Source organism: Grampus griseus, assembly GCF_964374135.1.
Source record: "Grampus griseus genome assembly, chromosome: 5".
NCBI lineage: Eukaryota > Metazoa > Chordata > Mammalia > Artiodactyla > Delphinidae > Grampus > Grampus griseus.
In genome coordinates this window covers 62,780,377-62,795,942 of record NC_138998.1, presented here as the reverse complement: position 1 = coordinate 62,795,942, position 15,566 = coordinate 62,780,377, and the positions used below count along the sequence as shown (strand labels likewise).

The 15,566-nt window shown below is 43.6% G+C and overlaps 1 protein-coding gene across 1 annotated transcript in view; it reads left to right on the top strand.

Annotated features, from left to right (window-relative positions):
- ETV5 (ETS variant transcription factor 5) overlaps positions 1–15,566 on the top strand; it is a 55,892-nt gene that overhangs the window by 17,411 nt on the left and 22,915 nt on the right. The window contains exons 6-7 of the mRNA XM_082654825.1: positions 9,446–9,575; positions 10,471–10,758. Of these exons, the coding sequence (XP_082510951.1) occupies positions 9,446–9,575; positions 10,471–10,758 (418 nt within the window). The remainder of the gene's footprint in view (positions 1–9,445; positions 9,576–10,470; positions 10,759–15,566) is intronic.

Below are 15,566 nucleotides of genomic sequence, written 5' to 3'. Positions count from 1 at the left end.
ATGCCTCTTTTATCTTCAATCTATAACAATCTGCCTACCTTGCCGCCTCCCCCCAATAACACTGACCTTTTTTAAGAAATGAAATTGAGTTATTTGTAATGAGGTGGATGGACCTAGAGTCTGTTATACAGAGTGAAGTAAGTCAGAAAGAGAAAAACAAATACCGTATGCTAACGCATATATATGGAATCTAAGGAAAAAAAAAAAAAAAAAAAACGGTACTGGGCTTCCCTGGTGGCGCAGTGGTTGAGAGTCCGCCTGCCGATGCAGGGGACACGGGTTCGTGCCCCGGTCCGGGAAGAGCCCACATGCCACGGAGCGGCTGGGCCCGTGAGCCATGGCCACTGAGCCTGCGCGTCCGAAGCCTGTGTTCCGCAATGGGAGAGGCCACAACAGTGAGAGGCCCGCGTACCGAAAAAAAAAAAAAAAAAACGGTACTGATGAACCTAGTTGCAGGGCAGGAATAAAGAGGTAGACATAGAAAATGGACTTGAGGACATGGGGTGGGAGGGCAAAGCTGGGGCGAAGTGAGAGTAGCATCGACATATATACATATATACACTACTGAATGTAAAATAGTTGGCTGGTGGGAAGCAGCAGCATAGCACAGCATAGCTCCGTGCTTTGTGATGACCTAGAGGCGGGTAGGATAGGGAGGATGGGAGGGGAGGCTCAAGAGGAAGGGGATATGGGGACGTGTATGCCTATGCCTGATTCGCTTTGTTGTGCAACAGAAACTAACACAGTACTGTGAAGCAATTATACTCCAATACAGATTAAAAAAATAAAAACTGACTTCTTTTGAAGGGTCCTGGCCAGTTGTTTTGTAGTTGTTGACTTTTTTAGGGTACATTTTTAAAGGATATGTAGAAATGCAAACAACATACAGAAATGCTGACCTTAGGCCTGGAAATTCCCTATGTTTTGGGTTTACTCACCTCTCATATCCATGTTATAATGTTGACCTCTAAACACTGGTAAAAGAACAGAGTGAGTCAGATGGAGAGAGACTGTGCATGTTTACTTAGTTACATGCATGTTTAGTTCCTGGAGAGAACTACACATGCATATAACTAAGTAAATGAATCCCTCAAAAGGAGAGGGCTTTTGAGGGATTCATTACAATTTTTTAGCAAAGCTTACTAAATAGTTGATTTTACTATTTATGGATGATTTTTTGCTGTATTCAATTTTTGAATTTATGTTTACAAAGGTTAGCTGTATCAGATATTAAAGAAAATGGCACAGTCCCCCATATCTCCACCAATTCTGCTTTTAGTACTTGTGCCCCTTAACTAAATTTGATAACATTTCAAATTTTTATTTTTGGAAACTGTCTCCAGGCAGAATCAATGTTAACCATCCATTCAAATGGGTTTGAGCATGTCTCTTATTTGGTTTAGAAATCTAAAAGGCATCTCCTTTTCCAGATACTTTTTTTATGTGCCAGAACCCGTCCACTTATCTCATCTCCCTTAAACCTCTTTGGTTCCCAGAACAGGGTATTATCTCCTGTCCTTGTCATTTGCTATAGCAATTGCAAAGAATATTGAGATTAGGAATATATTTTATGCTTGAAATGAATTTCTCATCTACTCAGGCCTAAAATAAAGACATATTTCTGACCCCTTTTAGTAGTATGGTAGAACTTAAAGTAAGCCTCAGCCTGCCTACCCCTTTTTTCTTACTCACTAGCTATCTATGCTTTGTCTCAGAATTTGTCCAAAACAGGCCAGCACTAAGGAAAGGTAGCAGTATGTTGGAAAGTAAGCCTTATGGTTTTGTTGTGCACAGAACTCAAGGGACACTGCACCTGGTGACTTAAAGCCCTCTGGTCTTTGCCAACTGGGTACCCTGACAAGGTAAGAGTCATCAGGGGAGAAGAGGCCACACCTGCTCCTTCCAGACGGCTTTTGCATTTCTATTTTGCCAGTGTCATTTTTAAGTTCATATGTCCCTCTGCCCTCTTTCCTTGAGTTCTACTGACAGCCACAGTCAAAGAGCAGTACAGGCAGGTGTCTCGGGCTTCCCTCCACCATCATTCTTTTTTTTTTTTTTGCGGTACGCGGGCCTCTCACTGCCGTGGCCTCTCCCGTTGCGGAGCACAGGCTCCAGATGCGCGGGCTCAGTGGCCATGGCTCACGGGCCCAGCCACTCCGCGGCACGTGGGATCTTCCCGGACCGGGGCATGAACCTGCGTCCCCTGCATCGGCAGGCGGACTCTCAACCACTGCGCCACCAGGGAAACCCCACCACCATCATTCTTGAACTAAACAGTATGTATTCCATACTATGGAGGGAAATGAAGCAGGATGGTAGTGGCCTAAGACAGGAACAGTGACCCAAAGCTGGTGGCACAGGGAGTAGTAAGCTTAGGAATGGACCTTCCCTTTAGGATTATGGCTCTGGAATCCTGAGAAGTCTCTCAGCCATGACTGTGTACATCCACACCACATTTGTTCACGAGTGCTGTGAGAGGCTCTGGAGGCACGGGCTGGCCACGTGGGACATAGCCTCATGGACATGCCATTTGGAGGCAGGTGTTGGTGTTCTGGTCAACCTTCCATGTATGGTAAGAAGATCGTGCCTGTCAATTGTGACCAAATAAGGTCCTATCCTGAGGTCATGCCTGCACAGCTGATTTGGGAAAGATGAGTCTGTTCCAGATGCAAGTAATGAAACTGAAGAAGGTGGAGAGGAAAACCCCAAAACAAAATCAGAACGGCGGCACCGAACAGAAAGCAGGCAGAGCCTGTGTGTGATGCAGGAGAAGTAGGATGGTCTTAGTCTCTCTCCCGCGCAGACCGCAGTATAACTGATTGGCAATTTCTTTAACAGTCAGCGACTACATAAATGCTGTACGTATTCACAACAAAGGCTGTGGCGAATTGAAATTTTGATGATCACGAAACACCAAAGGAAAGGCTTATTATTAGACAAGGTGGTTTTTGTCTTTCTGAAAAAAATTCCTTTTGACTCAAACTGTCGTGCATCATAACATTCAACAAAAGTGTTTTCCTTTGTTTTGATCCTCTGTGCTGTAATAGTGAAGTTCACTGCCAGCACTGGCATGGGGTAGCTGCCTTGGACAGAATCCACAGGCCTGTACTTGTGGGCAGGAAACAGATTTTGTCAGCAGAGGGAATTATTATTTCTCTTGAATGGACTAGTTTGTCTATATTTTTTTCTATTTTGAAACAGTTGGGTTATGTCTTTGAGAGACTGCTTCTACACCATCACAGAAGGAAGATTTTCTAAAGTTTGAGAAATCTTAGTATTAACTCAGTGATGCTATTTGACCAGGACAGGGCTGTGTTTTTTTTTTTTTAATAGGAACAATTGAAATAACACATAGCAATCATAAGAGTACAGCTTGATAAATTTTCATACTGTATAAGCCTTTAGATCAAGATCTAGAACTTATCAAAATACAAGGAGACTCCATGTGCTCCCTGAACAGGCACCACCCCCAGACTCAGGAGTAACCTCCATCCTGACTTTAAACACTGTAGAGTAATTTTGTTTCCTTTTGAATGTTATTGTAAATGGGCTCATGCAGTGTCTGGCTTTTTTTGTAGTGTCTGGCTTTTATTTATGAGCCCGTGTTGTTAAGTGTGATTGTAATTTCTTCATTCTTATTTCTGTGTAGTATTGAAATTTTGTTTGAGATTACATTGAGCCTATACATAAATTTGCAAAGAACTGATATCTTTGCAGTATCAACCTTCCAACCTATGAACATAATATATTCTTCATTTATTGAGAGTTCTTTGATTTTCCTCAGGGTTTTATAGTTTTCAGTTTAGATATCTTGCATGTCTTTTATTAGGTGTGTTTCTAGGTATTTGATGTTATCTGTTGCTGTTGTAAATGTATTTTTTGAATGTCACATTGTTTTAGTTACTGTGTATATAAATCGTTCTTTTTATGTATTGGCCTTATAGCCAATGATCTTGGTAAATTAGCTTATTGATTATTATACTTTGTGGATTCTTTAACATTTTCTGTGTACCCAACCAGGCCAGCTGTGAATAATGAGAGTTATATTTTTCTTTCTAATCTTTTTGCCTTTTACTCATTTTTCTTAACTTACTGCATTGGCTAGGATCAGGCTTGATTTTTGATCACTGTGTCAGATAGAAAAATATTCCAAGGAGTTCCCTATTAAGAAAAGCAACTGTGAAGTTAAGTTGGTTGATCTGTGAACATCGTATCTAAATTTTAGATGGTATCATGATGGTCTACAAAGCAGCACATTGTACTTTGTAATGCATGCCCACAGATATGGACTTAGATCTTGTCAGCCAGCCACCTGGTCTCTCCTACCCCTGACAAGTAGAGACTCTCATATATTTGTGCATGGATCCTTCACAAAGTTCTTATAGTCAAATAGGGGTCCAGACAGCTCACTCAAAGTGTTCTTGCCTCAGAGGTGGCATTAAGAGGGAATGTCAAGAAGCAGTTTCAGGAGGGGTGGGGCATTTGGGGTGCGAGATGGTATCCATGGCAACAGTGTGGCATCTGGCTGATCAGTGACTGGCTGTAGAAGATGCCAGGCTTTCCAAAGTGCCTGCAGCTATCTGAATGAGAAGATTTTGATCAGCAGGATATAGAAGGGAGAATGAGATCTTCTAGATGGAATACTAGGTTGGGAGGCAAGGACTGTAAGAAGTAGAGGCCACTGGAGTCAAGAGATGTCAGTTGCCAGTAGGAGTGAGGCAGGGATCCTGGGTATTTTGGTGGCCTAGAGATGGGGAAGGTGTAAGCCCTTGAGTGGATTCAGGTGTATCAGGTGTGCCTCCAGCTGGCGAGTGCAGAGTAAACATGAGGACACAGACCCTGATAATTGGCGAATAGTATTCCTTCATCTTCTTCTCTGGTGTTGTCTTCTTTCTCGACCTCTCTCTGTATTTCTTTTAATCCCTTTTTGATGTAATCTTTTTCTCTCAGATTCCCTCTGGGAAGCAATGTGATGGAATGACTAACAACTGTTTGGGACAGTATCCTGATCACTTACAGCTATGAGACTGTGGCGGATTACTTAGCTTTTGATTCTTGATCTTCTCATCTCTAAAATGGAGACAGTGAAAGTAGCTTCCTCACTGGGTTGGGAAGATTGAATAAAATAATGTATATAAACAAACTGGCCAAAGCCAATGATAAGGGATCTGTCTGGCTGCCTCTCTCTTGGTCTACCTGGTTCTTTTCCAGAGGTGTTAGTTCTTATCCATTGTTCCTTTGTTCTAGAGCACTCTCTCTCAACCAGATGTAATGTGGTATTTTTGTTGTTTTCATTGAAAACAAAGTCTATGTCCTCTATTTTTGATGTACAAAGTGGGTGAGTGCAGTATCTCCCATTGCTGTCAATGTGGTAGATCACTGAAATGACAGTGGGGGGCTCTTGCGTCCTTTCCCCTCCAATATCAGAAACTCCAAGACCTTGAGCAATTCCTTTAACTCCTCTGGGCCTCAGGGTCCTTATCTATAAATGTAAGGGCCTGAATTAAGTGGATTGTGAGGCCCCAGTCCAACTCTAATTACACCTGTGGGAAGATGCTGAAAGTCAGACCTCTCACTAAATTATGCATGCCCTGAAGAAAGGACTGCCATGTCTGTTTTGTTTACTGTCATATCCCCAACACCTTCAGGATGCCTGATCCATGGAAGATGTTCAATGAATGAATGATTGGATGAATGAATGAAAGAAATTTTTACAACAAGGAAGGCGGCCCACGTTTGCCAGGAATTGTTCTCAGGGCAGTGTTGGCTTTATGGGCCCATCTTCTATAACTGAGCTTAAACTCAAATTTTCTAACTGTAGAAAATGTTTAGCAACTCAAATAGTCAAGTAGCATCTCTTTTCAAACTTCCTAAGGAGTTCATGCTCCTCTTTGTTTTTGTTTTTGTGTGTGTGTGTGTGTGTGTTTGTGTTTTTTTGCGGTATGCGGGCCTCTCACTGTTGTGGCCTCTCCCGTTGCGGAGCACAGGCTCCGGACGCACAGGCTCAGCGGCCACGGCTCATGGGCCCAGCCGCTCTGCGGCATGTGGGATCCTCCCTGACCGGGGCACGAACCCATGTCCCCTGCATTGGCAGGCGGACTCTCAACCACTGCGCCACCAGGGAAGCCCTCTTTTCTTTTTTTTTTTGTTTTTTTTCGGTAGGCGGGCCTCTCACTGCTGTGGCTTCTCCCGTTGCGGAGCACAGGCTCCGGACGCGCAGGCTCAGCGGCCATGGCCCACGGGCCCAGCCGCTCCACGGCATGTGGGATCTTCCCGGACCGGGGCACGAACCCGTGTACCCTGCATCGGCAGGCGGACTCTCAACCATTGCGCCACCAGGGAAGGTCTATGCTCCTCTTTTAATTGCAATTCATTGCCGTGCTTTATAGTCCTCAGTCTCTGTCATCCTTTAGTAAGTTGCCCATGCGAAGGTAAATACTCTGTTTTTGAAAGCACAGTGTATAATTACACAACATCATAGCACCATCTGCAAGGTGCTATGCCATTTTCTTTATTTCTGAAGGCAGCATCACATATCTCATTTTACAAAGAGGGAACAGGCTGAAAGCAAGGAGCATTCCTTGGACTTCTAAGTTCCTGCTTAAAATACACGACTAGCTCTGACTAGTGCATACCACCGTCAGGCACCTTCATACATCCTCTGGCCCAGCAGTCCCTTTGGAGACCAAGCCTTCGTCATAACCCCTCACAGGGCCCCTACTGGCTTTCCTGTCAGTGATCTGTGAAACTTCCAATTCTCGCTCCTGCTCTGTACCACTCTCCTCTCCCTCCTTCGAATGGTCGATTCCTGAGGGAAAGAATATTTATGACTAACATCGTGTCTAGCCTTGAAGGGTAAGTGTGGTCCCTGCCTTCAAGGTTAAGAATTAATTGGAAATATAACCCATTCAATCACTTATTATTGTAGTTGATTCAGGCTGCTATAGTACCACAGACTGGGGAGCTAACAAACAACAGAAATTTATTTCTCACTGTTCTGGAGGCTGGAAGTTTGAGATCATGATGCCAGCATGGTTGGGTGAGGGCTCCCCTCCAGGTCACAGACTTGTGTCCTCAGATAGCTGTGCCCTTGTGACCTACTCACCTCCCCAAAGCCCCTCCCCGTAATATCACATAGGGCATTAGGATTTCAACATATGAATCTTGGGGGTCGCAAACATTCAGACTGTAGCACTCATCAGCTATTTCTTGAGCTCCTCCTTTGGTTAGAGAACATAAGATTCCAGGTATAGGACAGTTTGGTGTGGTGGAAGATACCATACGATCAAAAGCCAAAACGGTGTAGTACGCACTAAGATACTGTGTAGGTTTGAGGGAATCAGGACATCCAGTTAGCCAAAAGCTTAGATTCTCTTTCCAAATGGGTATATACTATTCCTGAAGACATTATGAAAGTTTGCTTTCTGGGAAGCTTTGGTTTACCTCTGGTGTTAGTCCTGTCAGCAGAGCTGGTAACTTTTATAACAATATTGTGAAAATGTCAAAACATTTCTAAAACCTGAAGTGAGAAAATTGAATCATGCCATAACTTGTTTACTCTCCAAACTTCGGTAAAACAGTGATTATAAATGATTTTCTTTAGATAAAGTCAGAAAAGTACTTTCCAGGACATGTAACTTCTGTTTACGCTGGGGCATCATCACCTTCCCTCATTACCTTGCCAAAACTTTTATGGCAGAAGACTGGTAAGAGGAGAAGCAATGACACGGGGGCAGTGCCGTGAACCACCAGAGCATCCACTGCGTTGGAGAAATGGTTTTCTGTGTCAAATCGTCGATCTTCCCTTCTCGTTTACTAACAACATTCTAACAACAACAAGCTTAGCCATTTTCTGTGTCTGAATGTCTGAAAACATTTGATAGCAATTGAGGGTTGGCTGCCATGATGTCACCATCAAAAAATCACAAGAGAGACTCTAATGACTTCTAAATATAATCTGCCAGTTCTGAGCTTACTTTGCATGTTCGGGAAAAGCAGTTGGCATTATGTAGGAAAGGAATAATGAAAACCTGCCCTTGCCAGTCAGTCCCTGGCAGGACTTTGCTTTATAAACTTGTCATCTGTGATCTAGTCCTCAGTCTCATTTGTTCACTTCTGAGTCCAGAATTCAGGGGTTGGAGGAGGCACCTGAGAAACCAGTTGGTGGGAAGATTGTTCAGTCTTACCAGACAGGAAGGGGATGATCCTTTAGCTAATTCTCCCTAATAGAATCACTAAGAAAACCAATCTCCTGGAAGATGGCTTAGAAGTAAAGATTGAATGGAACGGAAAACTTTAGTGGGTCACCAGAGCACTAAGCTCTGTTAGCTATTTAATGAGAATTTGGATCCAGTGGAGAACAGCTGGCAGGAAAGCTTAACTTGTTCCCCTCCCTCTCCTTCCCAGATGCTGGACAGAGAGTAGCAATGCTAGCCCGTAGCTAGAAGACAACCCTTACGATGCAGCATCTTTAGAGTTTGCCCTTCTACTTTGGGTAAAACGCGCTGTCTAAAATGAGTTAGCTCGTAGATACGGCAGAAAAGACAAAACTGGTTGGGTTTTGCCACTGCATGTAAGTCACCTTGGTTTGAAAAACTCTTAACTCCTCTGCCCTCTCAGAATCACGTATGGAATGTGCAGTCGACTTCTAAACATAAAGCAACAGCTCTGTATGCTATCAATTTAGGAAAAGTAATTGGCACCATCTGTGAAAGGATTGGTTATGAGAGCCTGCCCTTCGTGGCCGGGTACTAGGAGACGCATGGAGCCGACACGAGCACAGAGGTTTCCAGGCCTCCTCCTGGAGAAGAATGCAGTTAACCTCTCCTCGGTCGTGGTTTGGTCCATCGTTGTATTCCTTTGCTTTTAAAAATTTTGAAATGCCCCTAAAGTTGCGTATTTCTTACTCAGAGCTAATATTTAGTTGCTTGAGGAAGGACTTTGAAAAATCACGTGTTTTTTTTAAAGTCATATATTTAATTTGTATATATGCCTCTGTATTTTGCCACAGGAATTTTAAGACTTTGATAAGCTAACGTGTAATGTCTACCAGTATCTTTTTGGTGTTGTTTTGTCCTTTTCAGAAACAAAATTGTTCTTATCTGCAATCCTTGGTGTTCTATCACACCTGCATTTTTCTTGAAGAACCATCACCTACAGGTTCTTTAAGGGCCTCAGAGCTGCTAGGAAGCAGACCCAACACCAAAGAAGTTTGGTGAAAACAGACTTGGCTAATGTAAAGTGTCAGATGATGATTTCTGACTTTAAAGAACGTTTCATTGGTTTTAGATGGTAGGCTCTGTGTTAAGGGTTGGGCTTTCTCTGGCATGTGATTTGACACGAGTTCCAAGAACAATCAGCTAGTATAGGGTTTGCAGAAGGAAGCATTGTGCTCCCTGTTAATCAGCTGTCCTCTGTTCCTCCCTCATCCCTCTTCTGATTTTAGTGGTGCTTCATGCCCCACCTCCAACCAAGATCAAACGGGAGCTGCACAGCCCCTCCTCTGAGCTGTCGTCCTGTAGCCATGAACAGGCTCTCGGTGCTAATTATGGAGAAAAGTGCCTCTACAACTATTGGTAAGTGGAGCCAGAGGAAGGCTGGCCAGGAAGTGGCCGGCACGCTGATTGCTTACAGTATTACTCAGCAGATGCTCAGTGTAGCGCACCCCATCTTTCGTGGCAATGTAATGATCCTCTAGGTGTAGCCAGTCCAAATGCGGCTTTGTCTGCACGTAAAATGCAAAACTGTTAAATCGGCTCTCCGGGGGGGGACTGAGTTCATGGGGTACCGAGCCCTCCTAAGGGAAAGAACCTTGAATGCTGGGATATTTGATCTGTGGCTTCGAGGGAGGGAATATATGCTTCTTCATGTCTATCATATGTTAATGTGAACTTTAAGCACCAAAGAAGTAATCTTCAAATCAGAATATATGAAAAAGTCCCCATGCTTGTGCCCTTTACTTAAGAATATCCAGGCCCCAGGAATGAAGCTTTAATTTTAAATCATTCTTTGCTCTGGAAGATAAACACAGGCCTGCCTGAAAGGGGGAGGAGAAGAGTTGTTAAGTGATGTTACAGCAGAAATTTATCTTCAATAAAGATTCTAATTCCTGGGAACCCTGGAATTCTTGGAGAGGGGGCCAGAAAACTCCTCCCAAGGCATACTTTCTCCCCTCATCTATCCACCCCTGCCCACGCATACATGGAGAGTTCTTTTAGAAAAGGGGAAAAAGGAAACCGGAAGCAGAGGCTAAAATTATCTTTGAGAAGAATCACTAGAAGTGTTAAACAAGTCCCTGTGACGCAGTGTGTTTGTCACTTTGCAGAGGTACAAATATTCCCTCGGGCTGCCAGCAATTTAACTATGTTAATGCTGTCATTTCCTGGCAACCGTGGGCTGCAAGCTGGACCTGGTGACCATGCTAATGGCTTCATTGCAGCTAAATGGTTCCTTCTCTTTTTCTGTTTACAGTGCCTATGATAGGAAGCCTCCCTCTGGGTTCAAGCCATTAACCCCTCCTACCACCCCCCTGTCGCCTACCCATCAGAATTCCCTATTTCCCCCACCTCAGGCAACTCTGCCCACCTCGGCACATGCCCCTGCAGCTGGCCCAGTACCAGGTGTGGGCCCCACCCCCAGCCCTCATTCACTTCCAGAACCTGGACCACAGCAGCAAACCTTTGCGGTCCCCCGGCCGCCACATCAGCCCCTGCAGATGCCAAAGATGATGCCTGAAAACCAGTATCCATCAGAACAGAGGTGGGTGCATATCTGGGCTTCCTTTACTGCCTCCTTCCCCCTCCCCTTTACCTCCCAGGGAGTGGGGAAGCAGTCATATTTACCAGGTACCTATGAAGATCTCATTCCATTGAGGCATCTTGTGATGTTAGACTACTAATAATATGAATAGGACCTGTTTGTATATCACCCTGTACCTGAGGTACTGCACATGGGTTATAGACATTACAACATCCTGTGAAGTAGGTAGGGGAGAGGTAGCTGGTACTCTCCCCGTTGCAGAGGCAGAGGAAGAGGGGCCTGCTCAGGATGCACAGTCCGTTGACCATGGCTCCTCGTTGGATGCTGCCTGCTAGAACTGCACTTTGGTTTATGCTACCCATAAATATTTTATTACCATTTTACTTACATATTAGGGAAGATTGCTGAGTTATAGGAGGTATTATTACTCATTTGATTTTTAACACATTTTTACAGTAGGGGATTACCCAAGGACCTTATTTAGAGTTTTTCACTTTTGAGATAGAGATCTTGACTTCACTCGAGGTAGTTCTACATTCTGAATAAGGAAATAGAGGCATCAGGAATAACTTGTCCGAAGTCATTCATTCTCAGAAAAACTAAGATGTAAAAGGAATCTACTCTGCAAACACCAAACTTAACCTCTTAGGTCCCAGCCTTCAGAGTCCATTACCTGCAGTATTCTAGAACTTTGGATGCTTGTCACCTTCCTTTATACAGGATATACTGCGGACCTGTCTTTTTTTTATTTCAAGTCCCTCTGGGATGAGGAGATAACATAACGGGTAGTTGTCTGTGGTTACCAAGGGCTGCCAGGTGGTGACCATTGTTTGTCCTTTCTGTCTTTCTTGCTCTGCATAGGTGGGTGTGGGGGAGGAGGACAGGAGAGGAAGGACGTATGAGTGTTTCTTCCCCCGGCCTGGTCCAACCCAGATGCCTGCCGGTATTTAATTGGAGGTCACTTTCTTTATTTCTAGGTGAAATGCAGAAAAGTAAGCACTCTTGTCTGGTTCCAATTCCCTTCCCCCTTTGCTGTGAAAGTCACCATAAAGAGCTATATAACTTGTCTGGTTAGTGTTTATTCACCTGCTGAAGCCAGGGGGCCACAAACGCCAGTGATATACGGGGCCTGAGGGGAGAGTGTTGACTGGGGGCTGGCTCAGTGGTGGGCCTTGGTTTCCACAGGGAGCTCATCTGAAGGAGGCAGCTACCACGAAGCTTTTGCTAGTTCTTGCCTTGTATTAATAGTCTTATAGTTTTTCAAAATTTGGATTTTTATGTAGAAATTCTAGGTTTGTTTGAGGTTTTTTTGTTTTGTTTTGTTTAGTTTTAAGCTGGCAACTAACTCAAATTTAAAACAGCAGTAACACTTTGCAGACTAAACAAAACCTCTCTGTGGGCAGAATCACCCTTAGGCCTGCAAGCTTGTGAACTTGAGCCTGGATGCCATTTTTATTTCAATAATTTTTCTGGTTTTATGTTTTTAAACAGTATCTTTCTGATTTTCTGCAGGGATTATTAATTGAAGAGGAGGGCTGGGGTGGGGTATATGTTTGGTATTTGAAATAATTAGCAAACTTTATCTTTATTACACCAGATAGAAAGGAAGATTACTTCGTGTTGAGTCTGTTTTATTCCTGTTTGCTCCCAATCTCTGTTTCTTATCCAGGGGCCTGTGTAAATAGATGGTGTCAATAGCTAACTAAACTGGGGGAGAAATCCCCTAGTTCTGCTGTGGTTATTCATCCCCTTGCAGCCCTGGCAGGCAGGGAGCCTTAGTCTCAGTGATGAAGTAGGTTTGCCTCCTCCCAAAAGGAGGACATTTGATCCCTGAGATTTGAGTGTCTGTCCTCAGGTGTCCGAAGGCAGGAGCCAGAAAGTAGGTATTTCTTTTGGGGGGTGATTCCTCCCTGAAATCTGCTTGTCCACCTTGCACTCACTTCACCTTACCCTCTGCCTTTAGGAATGGTGGGTCTGAAATAAAAAGACCTCACACATACGGGAGTGATAGAGATCCTTGAGAGAATTGGGGTGAAGGGCAGGTGCCTGGAGAGGTGAAATACAAGCAAGACTGGGTGCTTAGGCTTCTACCCCAGACCACTATAGTCTCCAAGCTGAGGGTACAGGAGTCCCCATGGGGGGCTATTAATAATGCAGATTTCTTGCTCTACCCCAGAGATGGAGTTGTGGTTCTAGGGCAGGACCTGGAAATATTATTGTCACACTTTGGGACATCATGGTGCCACCCTCTCTTCTACCCTGACACCTACTCCAACCCATCTTTTTTTCTTTTTAAGCAGCAAGTACCCAATACTGTGAATTTTGTTCTTATTGCCCTTGTCTGTTATTAATGAGATTTGATATCTGTGTGATGCAGAATACATCAAAAACATGACAATTGATTTTGCTTGTAGATACTGGATACCGTGCAGAAAATGAGACAAACTAAAATCCCTAGTCTGATTTTGTAAAAGTAATAGGAGTTGTAGTCATGTATGATTACAAGCTTAATAATTACATATTCAATAACTTATGCCTGCCTGAAAGTGGGGCAGATTAGTTTGTAACTGTAGCTTGTTCTTTGCTGACTTTTAATTTAAATTAGAGGGAATATTGCTTCAAAACTGACCCCATAACAAAAATGTGATATTTTGCAGGATAGAAGGAAATATAGTCTTATTTGAGCTTTTTTTTTTTTTAACAGCTCTGTAACCAAGGCAGAGTTAAAAAAAAAAAAAACCCGTTTTACAGATAAGGAAAAAAAATCAGACCTCAGAGCATCTAAAGGACTTCCTAAAGGTCACATAGCCAAATACAGGGTCCTACATTTGGAAGCCAAAACATTAACATATAAGTACACCATTTTGGTTATGCTTGCAGGAGGGAGGTTGCTAACAATCTACTGAAAGCTGAGTAAGGGACCTTGAGAAATCCATTTCGACCTTGAATTTTATCCATCACTTTATCTCCTAAACTACCAGAACTTTATCCATCTCTTAAACTACAAAATCCTACTTAATTCCCACATCACTTATCTAAGCCCACATTGTAACACCTATATTTTTCTGTTTTGCTCACAGAGTGCCTTATTTCTTCAGTTGAATAGAGCAAACTCTTTCAGGTTTAAAAATCATGGCTTAGACCCCTTTCTTTAGACCACATTTAGCTCAGTATCTTGTCTTCAATGTTTATTGATAGCGATTGTTTGCTAAGATTATACTTTAAACAAGTAAAATATAATCCAATCAAGAGTACATTCTTAATGTTTTGTATAATCTTAGTATATAATTCTTTACAACTCAAAATTCGTTTTTAGAAGATAAATACTGTGTTGGAAAGCCGTGATTTATGTTCGTTATTTCCTCCCCTCAAGGAGGAGAAAAAAAAACAAACATGTAATTTGGCATGTTCAGACATGTTCCATTTATCCTTAAAGAGCAGCTGCTCCTTGAAGAGGAGAAGTGCTTCTCATGCAGCTTTTCCACTCTCACAGGAGTTTTCACTGTGCTGTTTACGAGGTTCACATGTGCTGGGTGGAGGAACTTAGAAAATAATTCCTATGGTATGCCCATAGTCCTGGCCAGATATGTTTTCATCTTTACTGTTCCATTTGTCATTCCATCTCAAGTTGAGTCCCCACAATTCAACTGAAGAGGCTCCACTAAGAAAAGCATCATCTAAGAATTTTGGAATACGCTGCTGTCGCACTTACGTGGCATCAAGGAGCAAAAACTCAAGAAAAGACAAAATTTAAGGAGATACCCCTGATGGTGGAAAAATCCTTTGCTTCTTGATGCTTCCTAAGGGCATCAGTATCGCAATAGGCTATCACACTGAAATCGATAGTCAGAACCGAGTCCCCAGAGTCATCAAGAAAGGGTCTGTTGTGTGCCACACAATCTAAAGGAGTGAATGGCCTGGTTGAGAAGGTTCCCTCAGTGGTTATGATCGAAACTTCAGAGCTTAAAGAATGAGCTTACATTTTCTAGAATTGTGATTTAATAGAAAACTGTTCCCTAAAGATGCTAGATTAAGAGATGTAATATATGCAAGTTTTTCTCTTGCTTCCACTTCCTCTCTTAAAGTCCATCCCTAATAAATTGCTGTTCATTTTTTTTTTTTTTTTTGCTGTACGCGGGCCTCTCCCGTTGCGGAGCACAGGCTCCAGAGGCGCAGGCTCAGCGGCCATGGCTCACGGGCCCAGCCGCTCCGCGGCATGTGGGATCTTCCCAGACCGGGGCACGAACCCGTGTCCCCTGCATCGGCAGGCGGACTCTCAACCACTGCGCCACCAGGGAAGCCCGCTGTTCATTTTTGTCCTTCATATTTCGTAGTTTTTAGAGAGGGAAGAACTTGACAGTGAGTCACGCTTGTAGCCTGGCTGACGCATGCCTCTCCACGCACTCCTGTTAACAGCGTGTTATGTGTGGCAGCGCAAATTCACTTTAGGATCCAAAACTGAGTTTCATAGATGCTTAATGGAACCTTCTTTGACGGACTGAATAATGTACTTCTAATGGTTCCAGTAGGGGGTGATTTTTTTGGTTCTGAATCTTAAAAGGGCTTGTTTTCTGCATTTCCCCATGTTTACTATAGGATTTTGGGGGGGGGGGGTTGGTTTTGTTTTTTCTTTTTTACCTTTTATCAAGCTAAAGGAAATTTCCTTCTTTCCCTAGTGTACTGACTTGGCCTCTCACCGTTGTGGCCTCTCCCGTTGCGGAGCACAGGCTCCGGACGCGCAGGCTCAGCGGCTGTGGCTCACGGGCCCAGCCGCTCCGTGGCATGTGGGACCTTCCCGGACCGGGGCA